The 17,044-nt window shown below is 39.5% G+C and overlaps 1 protein-coding gene across 3 annotated transcripts in view; it reads right to left on the bottom strand.

Annotated features, from left to right (window-relative positions):
• Window positions 1-17,044, bottom strand: part of MCOLN3 (mucolipin TRP cation channel 3) — a 123,846-nt gene that overhangs the window by 19,388 nt on the left and 87,414 nt on the right. Inside the window, exons 1-3 of one of the 3 annotated variants that reach the window (XM_045547633.1) lie at window positions 10,630-10,642; window positions 7,262-7,491; window positions 4,103-4,270 (exon numbers count right to left, since the gene is read on the bottom strand). In XM_045547633.1, the coding sequence (XP_045403589.1) occupies window positions 4,103-4,270; window positions 7,262-7,489 (396 nt within the window). In that variant the 5' untranslated portion in view covers window positions 7,490-7,491; window positions 10,630-10,642. Of the gene's footprint in view, window positions 1-4,102; window positions 4,271-7,261; window positions 7,492-10,395; window positions 10,434-10,629; window positions 10,643-17,044 lie in introns of those variants that run through there. The other 2 variants (XM_045547631.1, XM_045547632.1) reach the window with 2 other exon arrangements.

Below are 17,044 nucleotides of genomic sequence, written 5' to 3'. Positions count from 1 at the left end.
GCAGTATCCCTGCACCAAAAACTGTACCTGATCCATAATAAATGCCGAATAAATATTTGAGTGAACACATGTTAGCTTTTGCTTATGTACATTAGAGTCTTTCCCCTACTGAAAGCCTGTCCATGGCTTCCTGTCTCTCTCAGAATAAAATTCAAAACTCTTGTCCATGTCCTGTAAATCCCCAAGAGACCCGGCCAGCCCCCAACTTCTCTGGCCCTATCTCTGTCCCCTCACCCTTTGCCTCCCTTGTATTTCCTCAAACATACCAAATGCTTTCCAGCCTCAGGGCCTTTGCTGTTGCTACTCCTTCAGCCTGGAATATTCTTGCCCAGATTTCAAGTCTTCAGAAAGGCCTTTTCCGACCACCCTGAAGCCACTGGTTATTGCTGGTTTATTTTTCTTCGTAGCACTCATCACTACTTAATTCAAACGATTTTGGTTAAACTTGTTTAAGATCCATCTCCTCCATTCGAATTCAAGCTCCACAGGACAGGGAGTTTATCAAGTCCACTGCTCTAATATCAGCACTTTAGGCACATGGTAGGTGCTCAAATATTTGTCAAATTAATAAGGTGGAAAATGATAACAATGTAATGGTAGCTCTTCGTTACTACAGCCAATCTGTGCACAGTGAGTTGGTAAACTGTCAGCATAAGATATGTGATTATGGCACCAAGCTTTCTGTTAGCATTAGGATTGAGAAAATGAGCTAGAAATCTATGATAAGAGAAGCAAGCTTTATAAGTTGTTAAATAGCATTATGTTCTACATGTAGGGGAAAAGAGTATGATGCTGGAGATACTCAGTTTTGAGATTTGTTTTCTGTCTAAGGTAGCAAGCAGACCACTGTGCCTGCAACGTGAGATGTGAGACGGACGGTAAATCTAGACAGGCAAGCAGCTGCCATACACCAGAGCCATAGCTGTGACGGGGCCCTGTAGCCCTTCTGAGTGCCCACTATGCACGTGTGGGGCAGTCCCCACAGGAATCTCCTAAAGATATGACCCTCCTGACCACAGAATCTTGTGTCTTAAGCCTTTTAAGATCTTGAAAGGCAAAAGATCTGAGGCCCAGGCTGCAGGTACCTGCTGACATCATAAGCTATGCTACAGTCAGACTTCCTTGCTGTCTTAATAAGGTCTCTTAGTGGAGATCTGAGCATCTGGCAAGAAATGGGCGATCTAGGGTAAGTGGCAAGGCTGTGTTCTGCTCCGGAGCCTGGGTCGGAGCACTCTGGAACAGGACTGTGGTGTGAGACTATGGTTGGAACTAACTGGTGGAATTAACAGCGAGGAGACTGCACAGAGCACCCAAGTGGCTGTGGCCTTTGTGGGGCTTCAATTAGGCCGGGCACATCCGTCCTTTCTGTCCTTTGCTGCTGTGCTTTGAGAAAAGGAATCTTTCACTCAGATCCATGGGCCCCAAGTTATCCTTTGAGTGACAATATAAAAGCACATTAAAGGTCCTTAGCTAAGTGATATGGCACCAAAAGTAAAGCAGATTAAAACTGACTGCTCCTTAATTATAGATTGCTTGTTTGTGGTCCTTCTGTGATCTCCCGATCCTGACACATACCATGAGCCTGTTGAGCTCTTTCACTCATTCACAAACAGCTGAGTGCCTGTTATGTCCCTCTGACTTCATGGAATAAAATACATCAGATGCTCTGGTGCTGAACACTGTTATACACAGAGATATATAGATATAAATCTATCTACATAAAGAGGAATATTATACAATAAGATCTGTAATTTTAGATGAATTCTTTAGAAAACAGCTGAGAGGTGGTAGGGCAGGTAGGTGGGAAAGAAGGGAAGTCAATCAGAAATAAGAATTTATAAACTATGTTTGAGCTGCAAGAATAAACAATTCCAAGAAGACCCTGAGGCCTTTTAACCTAAGTGACTGACGAGAAAGAGAATCCAGTCTGGAGAGAGTAGGTGGGAAGGGAATATGAAGCTACTCTGTACAGGGTAATCCTGAGGTGCTTGTGAAGTGTGTGGCCTGCAACAGTGTGAGCACCTGCTTGGGAGTCACGTCATCCTGGTGACGGCCAAGGCTGTGTAGTGGAGGAAACTTCTGCAGGAGGAGGACAAACCTTTGAGGACTGCTCAAATTTCTGGGGCAGATGGAAGAAAAGGAGCCAGTAAAGCTGACCCCACAAGGATTGAGGAAATAAGAAGAAAGCCAGGGTATCATATGAAAACAAAATAATTAGGTCTTTGACATTTAAATATAGAAGCATATATAATAAAAAGCAATGCTGTTATAATCATAGTATTGGATCACAACAAACCACGGTACCCTTCAGGACAACTGATTAGTCATGGATATACCTGTAAGGACTGAGATATCACTGTTCCTCTTGTCAGTTTCCCTCCATAACTATCACCTCAACTATCAAACAAGGAAACTTTGTTTCCTTACAGAAAACAAAGATCCTTCATGCTTTAATATCAGCCCATATTTGATCTATTCAGTTCTCTGGAAGCATGTAGAATAACTGACCTCATTAACCCCCAAATCCCTACTTATTCATGAAAATTTTGATCAAGACACTTTTTATCTTCAACTGAAAGTGCCTAAATGGTACTTGGAAGACAGTAGAAAATCATCTGCCCAAGGTACTCCTCTGCAATTAATATTATCTATTCATATGCTAGTGCTATGGTTTGAATGCAGAGCCCTCATGAATGCGATTAGTGACCTTATAAAAGCCTGAGGGAAACTATCTAGGCCCTTTTGCCCTTCCACCTTCCATCATGTGAAGATGCAGCAAGAAGGTGCAAGCCCTCGCCAGACACTGAACCTGCCAGCAACTTGATCTTGGACTTCCCAGGCTCCAGACTGTGAGAAAGAAATTTCTCTTGTTTATAAATTACTCAGTCTTTGGTATTTTGTTATAGCAGCAAGAATGGACCAAGACAACTATAATAACGAATCTACATGAATTTCTGTAAAGAACATGGAAATCTGATAAGCAGAATGGCCTGAATACCAAATATGATATTCTGAAGACTGAGTCTAGGCCTACTAATAAGGATAAAGATGTTTTACAAAGAATTTAATGGATTGTTTACCTCTTGCCTCTAATCCCTCTACCACCAAAAAAAAAAAAAAAACCCCACCAAACTACCAATTTGGTTCAGACTAGTTTGAGAAACTTGAAACACTTTAAAAAATTCTCAAAACTGAATTATCTCCAACATTATGCTATTCCCAACTCCACTGCCATTATAGGATATAACTCTGTTTAACAATTTATGCAACTTATTTCTATTACTATAAATTTCTGGCTTCCCAATCCTAATACTAACAGAAAGCCTTGGTGCCATAAATATTTATTTTATCCTAGCAGTTTACCATCTCGCTGTGCCTAGATTATCTCTAGAAAATGAAGAGCCACAATTATACTATAATAATTTTTTGAAGAAGAGTTGTAATAATTTTGAAATATGGTCTGCAAACTAACCCAGGTTGGGAATATTGACTTCAAGAACACTTTCAATGATACCTACAAAAAAAAAATGTGGGATCTTTAGAAGGTACTGTTCATAGCAAAACTAATTGATTAGAAACTCAGAATGAAATAGTTTCATCTGTATGAAAAACACACTTACTTTTTGTTTAGTGGTTAGTCAATGTCACAATAAAATCATTGTCATGTATGACATAAAGGCCTTCCTTATTTTTTAAGTGAATTTTAAGGTCTTGGTTGCTATACAAACTCTGCAAAGTTAATATTCTCATTATTTGTTAAGGGCCTGTAAAAGTATAAGCTCTGAAGACTTAATGATTACTTACAACCAGGGTCATCGTTAGTATTCTTAAATATTTGAGCTTCCCATGCCAAGCCCTAGCTCTGATTCTTTTAATTAAATCTCTTAAGTTTCTGTTTCTCTGTTACTAAACAAAAGCTTTCTCAATTTCTAGTTTTGTAAATGTTCGTTGACAATATTTTTAAAAAACAATTTTATACTTAAGTCATTTCTAAGCAGAAATGTTCACCCTTCTACACTTGATTATTGGTTATTATGTACATTGCTACCATTTTTCCAGTCTATTTTTTCCCCCAAGCAATGAATGTATACACTTGATTTACCTGGTTCACTGCGAAGGTGACCTGGTCGTACACATCTTTCTGTGTGTACACTGCATACGTGTCATCCATTCGGTCCATGTATCCTTTTAGGAAGAGGTGTTTGAATGCTATAGTGTTCTCTTCCTTGAAAGCTACCACCATCTGGTTACTTAGCCCAAAAAAGACCAGCTTAAAAGAAAAAAAAGGGTGCAGGGGCTTGAATAACAAGTAGAAGAGTTTCAAATGAATTCTCTAGGACATAAAGAAGGTTTTGCAACAGGTCAATAACATACTGTAAGGAAGTTCAAATCCTATGACCAAACTATATTCCCAGGTCTAAGTACCAAAACTGTGACAATAAGACCAAAAATAGAAAATATCCTTTCAATGAATCTCTAAATTATAGTAACATAATGTATCCTTAATATTCATGCAGGATTGACCTCAGAGTTTTACATGAAACTCAGTTGTTCACACACAAAAAAAGTTGTTTCATTGCACTGCTATTATGTTAACAAAAGGCCTTTCAATCAAACCCCAAAGCTTACTCTGTTTCCAAGTCTCTCTTTCATCTTCTCTTCCCTCCCAACATCCCCCCCCCACATACACGTTGTAAGTAGAAATTACACTATAACTATACTCTGACTTAGATCTCAGAGTGAGGCAGGGTGTATTTTATATGGAAGGTGGGATATAGTCTATGGGCCATACACTATTCCAGAAACTTTCCTCATACTAATCCTGAATTATAGTTCCTAATACAACAGTTTTATAGATGCATACATAACACTCAAAGAAGTTAAAGACTTTTTCAAGTTATATCACTAGGCAATGTGCATAGAGTCAAAATTGGAACCCATATCTGACAGGCTAAATCCAGTCGCTACCCACCCTATCATTGCTACACAAAGTAATCCAGGGTCTGATCAGGAAAAATACAGACTAATTTTTTCCCTTCTCTCTGCTTGTGGTATATGGCCTGCACACATAAAACCCCCATTTCTGAAAAGCCTCTTTAAGTTAAGGGTCCTTATTTAAATCCCAATAAAATGATAGCTTGATATTCCAGAGATTTTATATCTAATGAAAGTGGTGACTAAAAAGCCTAGAAAGAAATCCCAAAGATATTCTTACCAATTATTCAAATACATGAACACCTTCCATGTGTCAGCACTGGGACATACAATGAGAAGACAATTGGTCTCTGTCATCAAAGGCTTAGTGGCAGAGAGGAGTGACAACTGCTGAGAGGGAACTGCTATAATTCAGAGACTGAGCCAGGTAATGGGGAAAGGGAAATTTTTAGTAGGGTGCCTATCACTGTAGACATCTTCCTTTTGCTGCTGCAGACACAAAATCTTCAACTTAACGAAAGCCCACTTTCTTTTCCCTGAAAAGAGGTAATCTGTCACCAAGACACCCTCGTTTTCACAATTACAAAGTTGCCTTTGTGTGGTATTTGTTCGATTGCTCAGATATAGATTAAGAAAACATCGCAATAACAAAATCCTCAGTTCCTTTTAAAAACTTACCTAAACACCTTTTACATGATTATTACTAACAGGCTTAATATCTTAACCATTGGCCAGTCTTCCTCTTGACCACCCTAGTAAACACAGGAAGGTTAGATGAGCTCCCTAAAAATTAAGGAGTAATTAAGAACATAAGTCTTAGAGGAAATAAATCTGAGTATGAATCTCAATTCTATTCTTCTAGTTTCCTGATTATGACAGGTTATATTACCCTACTAAGCCTCAGTGTTCTCATCTGTAAACTAAGGATACCATTACCTACCTCCAATTTGTTTTGAGAATTGAACATGATGATGTCTGTTAAATGTTTAGCCTGGTACCCAGCAATACTCAAGTAGTACCTATTCTAAGTAGAAAATATTCATGTTCAACTGATACAGATATTTCCCCCTCATAAAAAATAAGACACATAAACTTTTCACCATTGTGACACATTGTATTGTCACAAGGAAGTTAAGAAGTTTAAATTTAACTTGCCAAATACTATATTGAGAATTGAACATCCATTTTCAGGGTGATATATTAGAGAGAGTGCCTGCCTCTGATGTCTCAATTTTGCCACTGACTAGCCATATGACTTTTAAAGACCTCTATAAACATCAGTTTTCTCATCTGTAAAATGAGAGAAGCAATCATTTATTCAATAGGAATGTTATTAGAATTGAATGAACTACTGTACTGGAACAGAGTAGTTACTCAAATGTTTGTTTCCCTTGATACAACATCTATCATTAGAAACTTAAGTAAGAATTCTACCAACCTCATATGATTGTAGCAATTGCCTTAGTTTCTAACAATCATAAGCACTTGTTCTCAATAAGCAGTTAAGATTAGCAATGACAGGTTTTTAAAAAATCTCTCCTTTAATACAATTTGTTTATTTACTTACGCATTTTTACCAAGTTAAGAAGATAAAGCAATAATAAAAATAAACCTAATGCATCTATTTTTTCTCATTAAAATCTGCTTTTATTTTTGCCTCTTTGCTTTTAACAAGAAGCAATTACTCTCACCAGCAGGAAAACATATTTTCATAAGAATAAATCACAACCAGTACATATAAGAATGACAAAATATGATTTCTCAAAAAATGTTAAACGAAGCTAAGGAAATGAGATTCAGAATTTCCCGTTGAACTAAAACTCAGTCTGATATTTTACTAGCTAATGCCACTCCCTTTTTGTTAACACCACATTCTTCCACTCCACAATTCTCATGATCACAAGGCTGTGAGAACCTAAGAACTTGCCTGTAACAGAAACCCTTGAAGTTTCTGAAGAGAGAGAAATTCCCAGGAAACTAGGAAGAAAAAGAAAGTCCTCATGTCAGGCACACTGGTTTCCATGGCTGATTAAGAAACCTTCAGCTAAACCTCTTGACTGGAAGCCGAATATTAATATCTTCTTTTCCCAAAAACTAATTAGATTATGTAACTAAAATTATAACTTAACGAAAGACAAGAAGAAAAGTAAGGAACAAAAGACATTTTTTCATAAATAGTAAAGGGAGAAGGGTTTAAGATTGTATGTTTCCTTATTTTTTATTCTTCTCCATTAGGCATACAGTTAAAAGTTGTAAAAACCACTGTACATAATTCTCTTTGTTATTAAAAGAGGTTTTCACCAAACTCATGATCTGAAATGCATACCTGGATAGTCACCATTGCAATTTTTAGAATTTGTATGGCAAGTTTCCATGGTTTTCTACCTCGAGCCCAGAACTTCTCACAGGGATTCATAAAAAAAAATTTGAGTTTTCGCCTCATCTGATCTTCTAATAGAAGCTCCTCAGATGGAGATGTATGCTGGTTGAAAGTGCAGCGATTTTCCTCTTCATGAGAGCTGCAACTATTTACAACCATCTCAGGATTTGCCATCTCTAGGGAGGAAAACAAACCCAACATTTCTATTTAGTGACTAAAGGCACAAGTCCATATTCTTCACTATTGCAGGAAGAAGCCCAAACTAAAGATCTGGTTTCAAATAAGCACCATTGCTCTAAACTGCACTTTTGATGTTTGCATAATCAGAATGTAAGATGTCATTTTTCTATTTGTTTCAATTACTAAGTGAATTTTCAACTAGTTGAAAGTTACCGAATTCAAGGGCTGCTTCTATCAGTAAAAGATATGTACATATATAGTACGTATATGCTTTCTGCCTTGTTCAGTAATAGATATAATCAGAGCAGGGATTGGAGATCTGAGAGCCTGGGGAAGGACTTTAGAAAGAGCAAGTGGACCCTGAAATTATATGCAAAATTTCATATATGTGGATATGGCCATTTTTTTCCTGAAGAGAAATGAAAACTTTCATCATATTATGAAAAAAAATGTAAAACCACTGAGTTAAAGGTAGCAGGGTGTAGTGTACAGAACCAAGATCCAGTTTGGTTTCTAATCTTGGTTCTATGACTTAACACTTTTGTGACCTTAGGCACACTTAGCCTCTCTGAGTCTCAGTTTCCTTTCCTGCAAAATGAGAATAATGATACCTACCCTTCTATGATTATAGCAAGCATTAAATAAAAATGCAAACAAAGCCCTAGCACTAAGCAGGCTCACTTATCTAACACCCACAGCAGACAGAGCAGTTTCCTGAGTAGCCAACAAGGTTCTTAAGGGGCAGTAGGAGCTTCAGGAACAAAGGGGAAAGTAGGTGTTCAATTTAAGTCTAATTCCCAATCAGCAGCATCACTTCGTCTGGATTTTTTTTTCTGTCCCTTTGAAAAGGGTCAGTCTAGTTTTATTGTCTTCATAGACAGCTTTTCCAAAGTGACAGAGAAGTCACTCCAGAGACTGGGACCCATCTTGGATTTTCCCTCAGATGAAGATTGATGCTACGGAACCCTGTTCAAAATAAAATACCTCAAACCACCAGGAGCGTAGAGTCCTTCCATACAGAATAGAAAGGCTGGCTTTGTTTGATATTTTTAAAATAACTTGTACTCAGTGATGAAGTGGGGTGGGGGGCGGAATTTAACCTGCGTTCATTCAATATCTGACAAGTCACTGTTTAGGTACCACACTGCTTTCCAAGTCTAGAATCCCACTTTTGATTTCAATTCAAACATTCTAAGCAAGCCCAGCATCTCCAAACAATAGATATTGGCTATGAAGACTAGCCCTGGGGAAAATTTTTAAACTCTTAATTAATGAAAAGATTAATAAGAATACATTGAATGAATAAAGCATAAAACATATTTACTATAAAGCATATGCCCTACCTTCAAAATGAAATAATCATGACCAAACTCATTAAACTGTGGCTCAGACAAGCGTACGTTAAAACGCCTGTCGAAGTATAAATAACAATAATTCTTGGGTAAAGACATAAAGGAAATAAAAAATGTTATTAATTCCTTAGGATCTTCAATCAAGAACAGTTTTATTTTCTTCTTCAAAAAGGTAAGATATCTTAACCAGCATTTAAGGAGACTTTACCTATGGGAATTAAAAGGAAGGTGATTTCATGTTCAGCGAAGCTCACATATGAACATCAACATTATAATGAAGCTGTTAATAATAAAGCATGTGGGTGAATTACAGCTTTGATATTAAGCCCTTTCCACTTTGATACTGGGAAAACTAAACAAACTAGCCACACACCATGTAACAGTAAACCACAGGAACGAAGAGAAAGTGAGCCAGCCACCGTTAATGTATTCAGCACATCACACCGAGTTGTCCCAGAAGCAAGACATTTCGTTCACAAGGACCAACGGCTAAACTTGCAAACGTTGGCTTTATCCTATTTCAAAAGCCCTTCAGAGGGTGCATTTTAAAAGCTGCCAACTGTCGGCGGCCGCAGGAGGTATCCGCACCGCCCCGCACACCCAGCGAGCGGCGCGGGAGGCAGGTGGGCGAAGGGGCCCATCAGGCGAGCCCACCCGAGGTATTAGGCGCCCTCTTAGAAGGGACAGACGGACATGCAGAGGTTATTTAGGCACAGCAGTCAGAGGCTTAATTGGATCACCTGCAGAAAATTAGAGGAAGCCCGGGAATACATGTAAATAGTAAAAACCTCACAGCTGGCGACAAAGTAGTGCAAGCTTGTTTCCTCAGAAGCGCTTTCCCACTTCACCAGACACAAAACTTCTCTCTTTTTTTGCATTCATTTCTTTTTTAAAACAAGCTTTCAGACGGCCTTTGTGGGGCTGGCATTCCGCACGAGAAAGGGCGCGACGAGGCCGCCGGGCCGGGGCTCTCCAGACAGGGGGCCGCGCAGGGACCCCGGCTTCAGCCCCCATTTCCATCCGTGCCCCTCCACCCGCACCTCGAATAAAGGGACAACCTGAGTAGAGAGAGGCCGGCCAATCATCCTCCAGACCCTCTCCGGGGCCCTGGCCGCCCTCCAGACGGCCGCCGGCGCCACAGGCCTTCCAGGGTCCGAGGTTGTGGGACGCGGTGGCTTCCCGTTCTCGGAGTCCTTGCCTCGGGCTTCTCGGTGGGCGGTGGCCTGGGCGGGAGCCGGGGAGCAGAGCCCCACCTGCTGCAGCTTTGGGCAAGAACCCACCCGGCGGGGACGCGCCGACCGAAGCCGCGGGGCCCGTGCCCGACCCCCTGCCCGCGCGCCACCACTGACCCGGGGCCGGGGCGGTGCCAAACAGCCGCAGCTCGCACCCCGCGCCCGCCTGTGCGCCCTCCATGGTACCGACGGCCGGGGGCCCGACCCTCCCGCTTTGTGTCCCCTGTGGCTCTCGGCATCACGGTCCCTCTCTGAGCGTTGCGGGCGGCGGTCCCACGACACCCGATGCCTCCGGGCGGCGCCCGGCTCGGCTCACCTGAGGCCCGCGGCGCGCGGAGGGGGCGCCGGCGGGGACACGAGGCGACAGGCGGGAGCTGCGCGCGGTAGCCGAGACGGCGGGAAGGCGTCCGGGCTTGTCGGCCGCGGGGGAAGGGCAGGCGGGTCAGCGCTCCGCACTAGCAGCCTCCTGAGGCTCCTCTCCACCCAGAGTCCGACGTGACGCCGAAGACCCTGAGCTGCCGGCGGCATCCTGCCTCCCCGGCCGCCTTACCTCGTGACCCTCCTCCCCGTTGCTCAGGTTCCCTTCCACGCCCCTAGCCGGGCCGCCTTTCAGGACAGGTGGAGCCGAGGAGGCGGCAGTCTGAGGGCTCCCGGTGCTGTTTCCCTCTGTCCCCCCACCCCATCACGCCCCTCACTTTCACCATAAACAGCGCGCACGGGCCTGCTGGGGTTCTCTCCCTCAGCTCAGGGGCTGCCGTTTGTGCGTGGGCTCCCGGCTTCAGACCGGCCAGGGGCCACCCCCTCCCGGCCGATTCCTCTCATAGGGTTGTGGGGCTTAAACGTGGGGGTGGCTGGATGGCGCCTAGCATCCTAGCGCGGGGGGGAGTGCTCTCAGCAGTCTTCCAGTCTAAGTTTTGCATACAAGGTGAAATCATGAAGTTTAAGACATTTCAAGCCTGAACCTTGTACCCTTCCCGGGCCTTCTAGTTTCAGACAAGTGGTATCAAATGAGTGCACAGGTGTCTAGACTCTTCTCTAGACTGGGTACAGGGACAGAAAGAGCCCTGGAAAGCTCTCGGAAGAAATGCTAATAGAAATACCTGAGGTAGACTTTGAAACATAACCCTTTTCTTCATAAATTATTTTTAAATATTAAACCTGAGCTTACTCTTTATCAGGAATGGATCAGGAACTTTGGTTAATTTTAATTACAATCACTTTGGATTTTTTTTTCTATTTTTTGGACACGGGTAAGTTTGTAAAGGTCACTGAATTTGCCTAGCAGGTATTCCTGAAATTATATCAACAGCTGTCAGACCTTTTACAAAATCTTTTTTTCAAATCCCAAACCAGTCTGCATGGATAATTCATAAATGGAAATATATTTTTTGCAATGGGTACAAGAATTTTATATTGTTCATTAACCTGAATCCCAAGTGCTTTGAACAAGATAGAAACCCAAAGGATATAATTGGCACACTCAATTCTCAAGTGCAATTTGGAAAATGTAATTTAATCTTTAATGCCCATATGCTTCCACACAACTTAACACTGTCTCCTTACATTGAAGTTATCATCACGGTAAGAGTTTGAAATGCTTGATTGTTCAGGAGCAATCTGAACTTCGGAGAGGTTTGCAGTCATAAATGATGGCCCTCACTTAACCCGTGAATAGAAAAAGATAGGTTTTGGAGTCAGACAGCTGAGAGCCCAAATTCCTTTCTTATGCTACCTACTGGCCTCTAGGGAGTTCCTTACCTTCTGCACCACCTCATTTCCTTTTATGTATAATCTGTCCAGTAAAAGGAATGGTGTATTTTAATTAATATGATGTATATAAAGCATCCATTACTGTGTTGGGCATAGTTTATATGCTTATAAATGCTGATGTCTTTTTTTTTTAACTTGGAAGACCTAAATTAATGAACAGATCAACCTCATTCATAAATAGCAAGGCTCAATACTGTTAAAATATGAGTTTTCCCCAAGTTCATGTATAGATTCATCCCAGTCTCACTGAAAATTTCAGCAGACTGTTTTATAGATATTGACAAGCTGATTCTAAAATTCATATGAAAATGCAAAAAATTTAGAATAACCAAAGCAGTTTTTTAAAAGAAGGACAAAATTGTAGGATTTATCCTACCTGATTTCAAGGCTTATTATAAAGCTATATAAGCAAGACAGTTTGGTACTAGTGAAAAGAGACATATAGAATATATGTACAGACAATGGAACAAATAGAATCCAGAAATAGACACACATGTGTATGATCAATTGTTTTTGGAAAAGGCATCAAAACAATGTAAAAAAGAATATTATCAATATAGTGATGTTACTGGCTCAAAGGAATACACTGACATTAAGTCAAAAGAAAGGAAATACTTACATTCAGAGTCAAAGGTTTAGGTAAACATTTCTAGAAAGCAGGAGAGGAGTGCATAAAAGAGAAGCAGTTAAGATCTAATCTGTCAGAGTTGCTTTTAACTTTTGCCATATTATAAGTGTGTATTTCTAGACTTGCTAGTGAGTCATTCTTGCAAAGAAAATAAACATTAATACATATATACACATAGAATGCATTGTGCTACTCCAATGAATAGTATTTTAGGAAATAAGTTTTGAAAGCAAAATAAATCCCTAAATTGGCAGTTTCAACATATGATTTAATATAATGCTGTTGATGTTGCTGGGAGATACAAAAGTTACATTACAGTCATACAAGGCATAACACGGTCAAGGACAGACCAGATATATGACAGTGATCCCATAAGATTATAATGAAGCTGAAAAATTCCTATCATCTAGTGCAGGAGTGGGGAAAATTTCATGTTGGAAAGCCACAATAATTTAGCTGTAATCAAATAAGGCTGCATTCAAGAAATTTCAATTGAATACACTTAAAATGCATTATTTTGTAAAAATCTAACTACTATGTACTTAATAATCTCAAAAAATGAAAACTATTTGTTAACTTTAAAGTTAACTAGCTTTTTAATGACTTTGTTATGTCTGCTTTTTGTTGGAAAGCACTTGAATATTTGGTTGCAGCATGGAAGTCCACAGTTTCAGTTGATCCTCTAGATGGATATCAGTCATTTGTGACCTTAAGGGCATCCTGATTTGGGTTAGGAAGGAGAATGTAGATTTGCGACAATAAGTGTTTGAAAAGCAAGACAGCATTTTTTCAGGCATGTTGCTGAAGGCGTGGGTATTCTACTGCATTTTTCCATATTTCAGTTGGATCTTTCTGGGCATCAAACAATGATTTTGAAATATCATCTACTGAGAGCTCAATTAATTCCGTCTTAGTTCTTTTGGTGCCTTGGTGATATCAACTAGGTGAGGCTGACATGCTAATTTGAGTGTGATGTCATGATTCTCAAAGTCAGTGAACTTTTCATTGTATTCTCCAATTAATAGGTCTATAATAGCCGCATATTCTTCAAATGATTCACATATATCATCCTGTTCATCAATGACCTTTCCTAACTGGGGAAAATGTTCATGTGAAATTTCCTTTTCTAGAAGTGTTTTGGAAAAAAAAAGGTTTTTTCAAAATGCTTGGATTTTTGCCACATATCACATATAGACTTAGTTTTACCTTGCAAAAAAATATTCAAGTCTTTTTGATTTGACATGATATCACACAGAAATGCTACATTCCTATAGAAATCTTCTTTCAATAATTCACATTGCTGATTCTGTTCTTCATAAAATGTAACTAGCTGTTCTCACAGAGATAAAATTTTGGCTAACACCTGTCCCTGCGATAGCCAATGCACTTTAGAATGATATGGCAAATCCACACTGAATACCTTATCATTCAACTTTAGCATGTTACACTGTGTTACATTTGTAGGAATATAGTTAACAATACTTATAACTTGTTACAAAGTGTCACTGAAAATAGTAGCTTTAGCACAGAGATTTTGCTGATGCAAGATACAATGAAAAGAAATGAGAGCATCTGGATCTGTTAATACTTTTTTATCTGTGCAATAAACCCTTCATGTTTTCTTGTCATGGAAGATGCACCATCTGTATATACACTCACTAAATTTAACAAATTCAATCCAACTTCAAAACATTTATCTTCAAAGTTATTGAACATATCTATTCCCTGTGTTCTGTTTGCAAGAGTGCCCAAAGTGAGGAACTCTTCATAACAAAGAAAACCTTCTGTTATGACCCAAATGAAATATAAAACCTGCACCAAGTCAGTAGTATCAGTTAATTCATCCAGAACGATTGAATAATGTCATTTTTTCTTTTGAAGTATTACATGAAGTTGTTCTGTTAAGTTGAAGGCTAATTCATGCTACCAATCAGTTATGGTTCTCTTGGAAAAAGGCAATGTTTGCACTTTGAAATGTTATTAGGTTCTAAGCATCCTACAACTATTACTGAAAGCTCAGCACTCAGCGCTTGTCCCCAGTGCCGCATCAGATGAACAAAGATGAGTAGTTTGAGAAGAAGGAAAGAGAAATTTATTACTTTTCTGGCAAAGGAGGAGGATGGAGACTACTGTCTGAAAAATGCCATTATTCTCATAATAAGCAGAAATACAGAGCTTTTAAAGGGTGGGTTCTCAGATTTAGGCAATTGCTGTTCAACTACAGTTGATAATTCTTGCCAGGTCTGGGTTGAGCCATCTCCTGTAGCACAAAGAACAACTACTGGCCCAGGCAGGGGTGCAGGTTTTAGTTCTCAAAAGGCATGGAGAACGTTTTAAAGAGACAGAAAATATTTTTGCCATTTTTTTCAGACCATTCCGTCTGTTACATATTCCCCCACTGTCAATATTTCCTTTCCATATCTATGGGAGGAGGGGAGACTACTCTGTTATACAACTTTGACAATGCATTTTCTCAATTTCTACATCACTGAATGGCTTCCCTTTTTTCCCAAGTGTACAAGCTACTTTATAAGTTGTTTCAGTGGTATTATTTCCAGGTCTTATTGCTGCTTGAAAGAATTGACTTCGCTTTTGCTTTTCATCTTTTAATTCTGCAATACAACCTTCCATGCCTCTTCCCCTAATTTAAAATATTTGTGGTCCTTATGAGTGTTATAATGCTGATGAACATTGAATTTCTTTAATGTTGATATTGCAGTATCACAAAGCAAGCAAACCATCTTATCTTTAGCAGAAGCGAGATAATATTGTAATTCCCAATCCTCATTTAAAAATCTGTTTTATTCCTTCAGTGTTCTCTTGATCTTCTTTGACATGATGGGCTGTTAAGCAGACAGGATTTAAAAATACTGTTGAGCTGTGCAACTATCCACAAATTCTACTTCAAACAGAAACACAGCACACCTTCACCAAAAGCTCGTAACAGACTGGCATACTTGACCCCCATAAACTCTCACCAGCCAGCCTTGTGAGATAGTAGCACCAGTCAGGCAGGGGAAGTTAGAACCAAATCATGAGTGTAGCAGGCGTTGAGTTAGCCCTTATGGCTCACTAATGTTCTACCTATGCCAGTCGATCTGGGAGGATTATTACATTGAAATTTATTTTATTCTTTGGTATTTTAAATATGTTCATTTTAAATATAAAATCAAAATATGAACAGAAATGTATTAATAAAAATAAAGAATTTGTTCTGTAAAATTTGGATTCAGTCAAAAGGCTGCACTTAAGGACCTAGAAGGCCACACGTGGCCTTAAGGCTGCAGGTTCCCCACCCCTGGCCTACTGATGTGTTGTGCAACAGATTACTTAGGTGTTTGTGGTGATGCTAGTGTAAATAAACCTACCATTCTGCCTGTCTATTAAAGTATAGTACATACAATTATGTACAGTACATAATTTATAATGATAATAAATGACTATGTTACTGGTTTATGTATTCACTGTACTATACTTTTTATCATTACTTTGGAGTGAACTTCTTCCACTTGTGAAAAAAAAAGAAGGTAACTTAAAACAGCCTCAAACAGATCCTCCAGGACGTATTTCAAAAGAAGGCATTGTTATCATAGGAAACTACAGTTCTATGCCTGTTATTGTCCCTGGAGATTTTCCAGTGTGATAAGATGTAGAGGCGGAATACAATGATATCAGTGAGCCTGAAGCTGTGTAGGTCTAGGCTAACGTGTGTGTTTTTATGTCTTAGTTTTTAACAAAAAAGTTTTAAAAGTATAATAAGAAAACTTAGACCGAGAGTGGTGGTTCATGCCTGTAATCCTAGCACTCTGGGAGGCCGAGGTGGGCAGATCATTGGAGCTCAGGAGTCCCAGACCAGCCTGAGCAAGGGCAAGACCCTGTCTCCACTAAAAAATTGAAAGAAATTAACTGCACCACTAAAAATATATATAAAAAAAATTAGCCGGGCATGGTGGCACATGCCTGTAGTCCCAGCTACTCAGGAGGCTGAGGCAACAGGATTACTTAAGCCCAGGAGTTTGAGGTTGCTGTGAGCTAGGTTGACACCACGGCACTCTAGCCCAGGCAACAGAGTGAGATTCCGTCTCAAAAAAAAAAGAAAAAGAAAACTTAAAATAGAAAGAAACCTTATAGAATAGGATATAAACAAAATATTTTTATACAGCTATACAATGTGTTTGTGCTTTAAGCTAAGAATTATTACAAAAGAATCAAAGTTGAAAGAATTTAATAGCTTAGAAAGTAAGAAAGCTTATAGTAAGCTAAGGTTAATTTATTATTGAAGAAAAAAATTTTTTTAATAAATTTAGTATAGCCTAACTGTACAGTGTTTATAAAGTCTACAGTAGTGTACAGTAATGTCCTGGCCTTCACATTCACTCACCATTCACTCACTGACTCACCCAGAGCAACTTCATGGTAAGTGCCCTATACAGGTGTACCATCTTTTATCTTTTATATCATATTTTGACTGTACCTTGTCTCCATTTAGGTATGTTTAGATACACAAATACTTATCACTGTGTTACAACTGCCTACAGTACTCATTACAGTAACATGCTGTACAGGT

The sequence above is a fragment of the Lemur catta genome, chromosome 3 (assembly GCF_020740605.2).
Source record: "Lemur catta isolate mLemCat1 chromosome 3, mLemCat1.pri, whole genome shotgun sequence".
NCBI lineage: Eukaryota > Metazoa > Chordata > Mammalia > Primates > Lemuridae > Lemur > Lemur catta.
The sequence above is the reverse complement of the archived record's forward strand: the minus strand, read 5'-3'. Positions and strand labels throughout refer to the sequence as shown.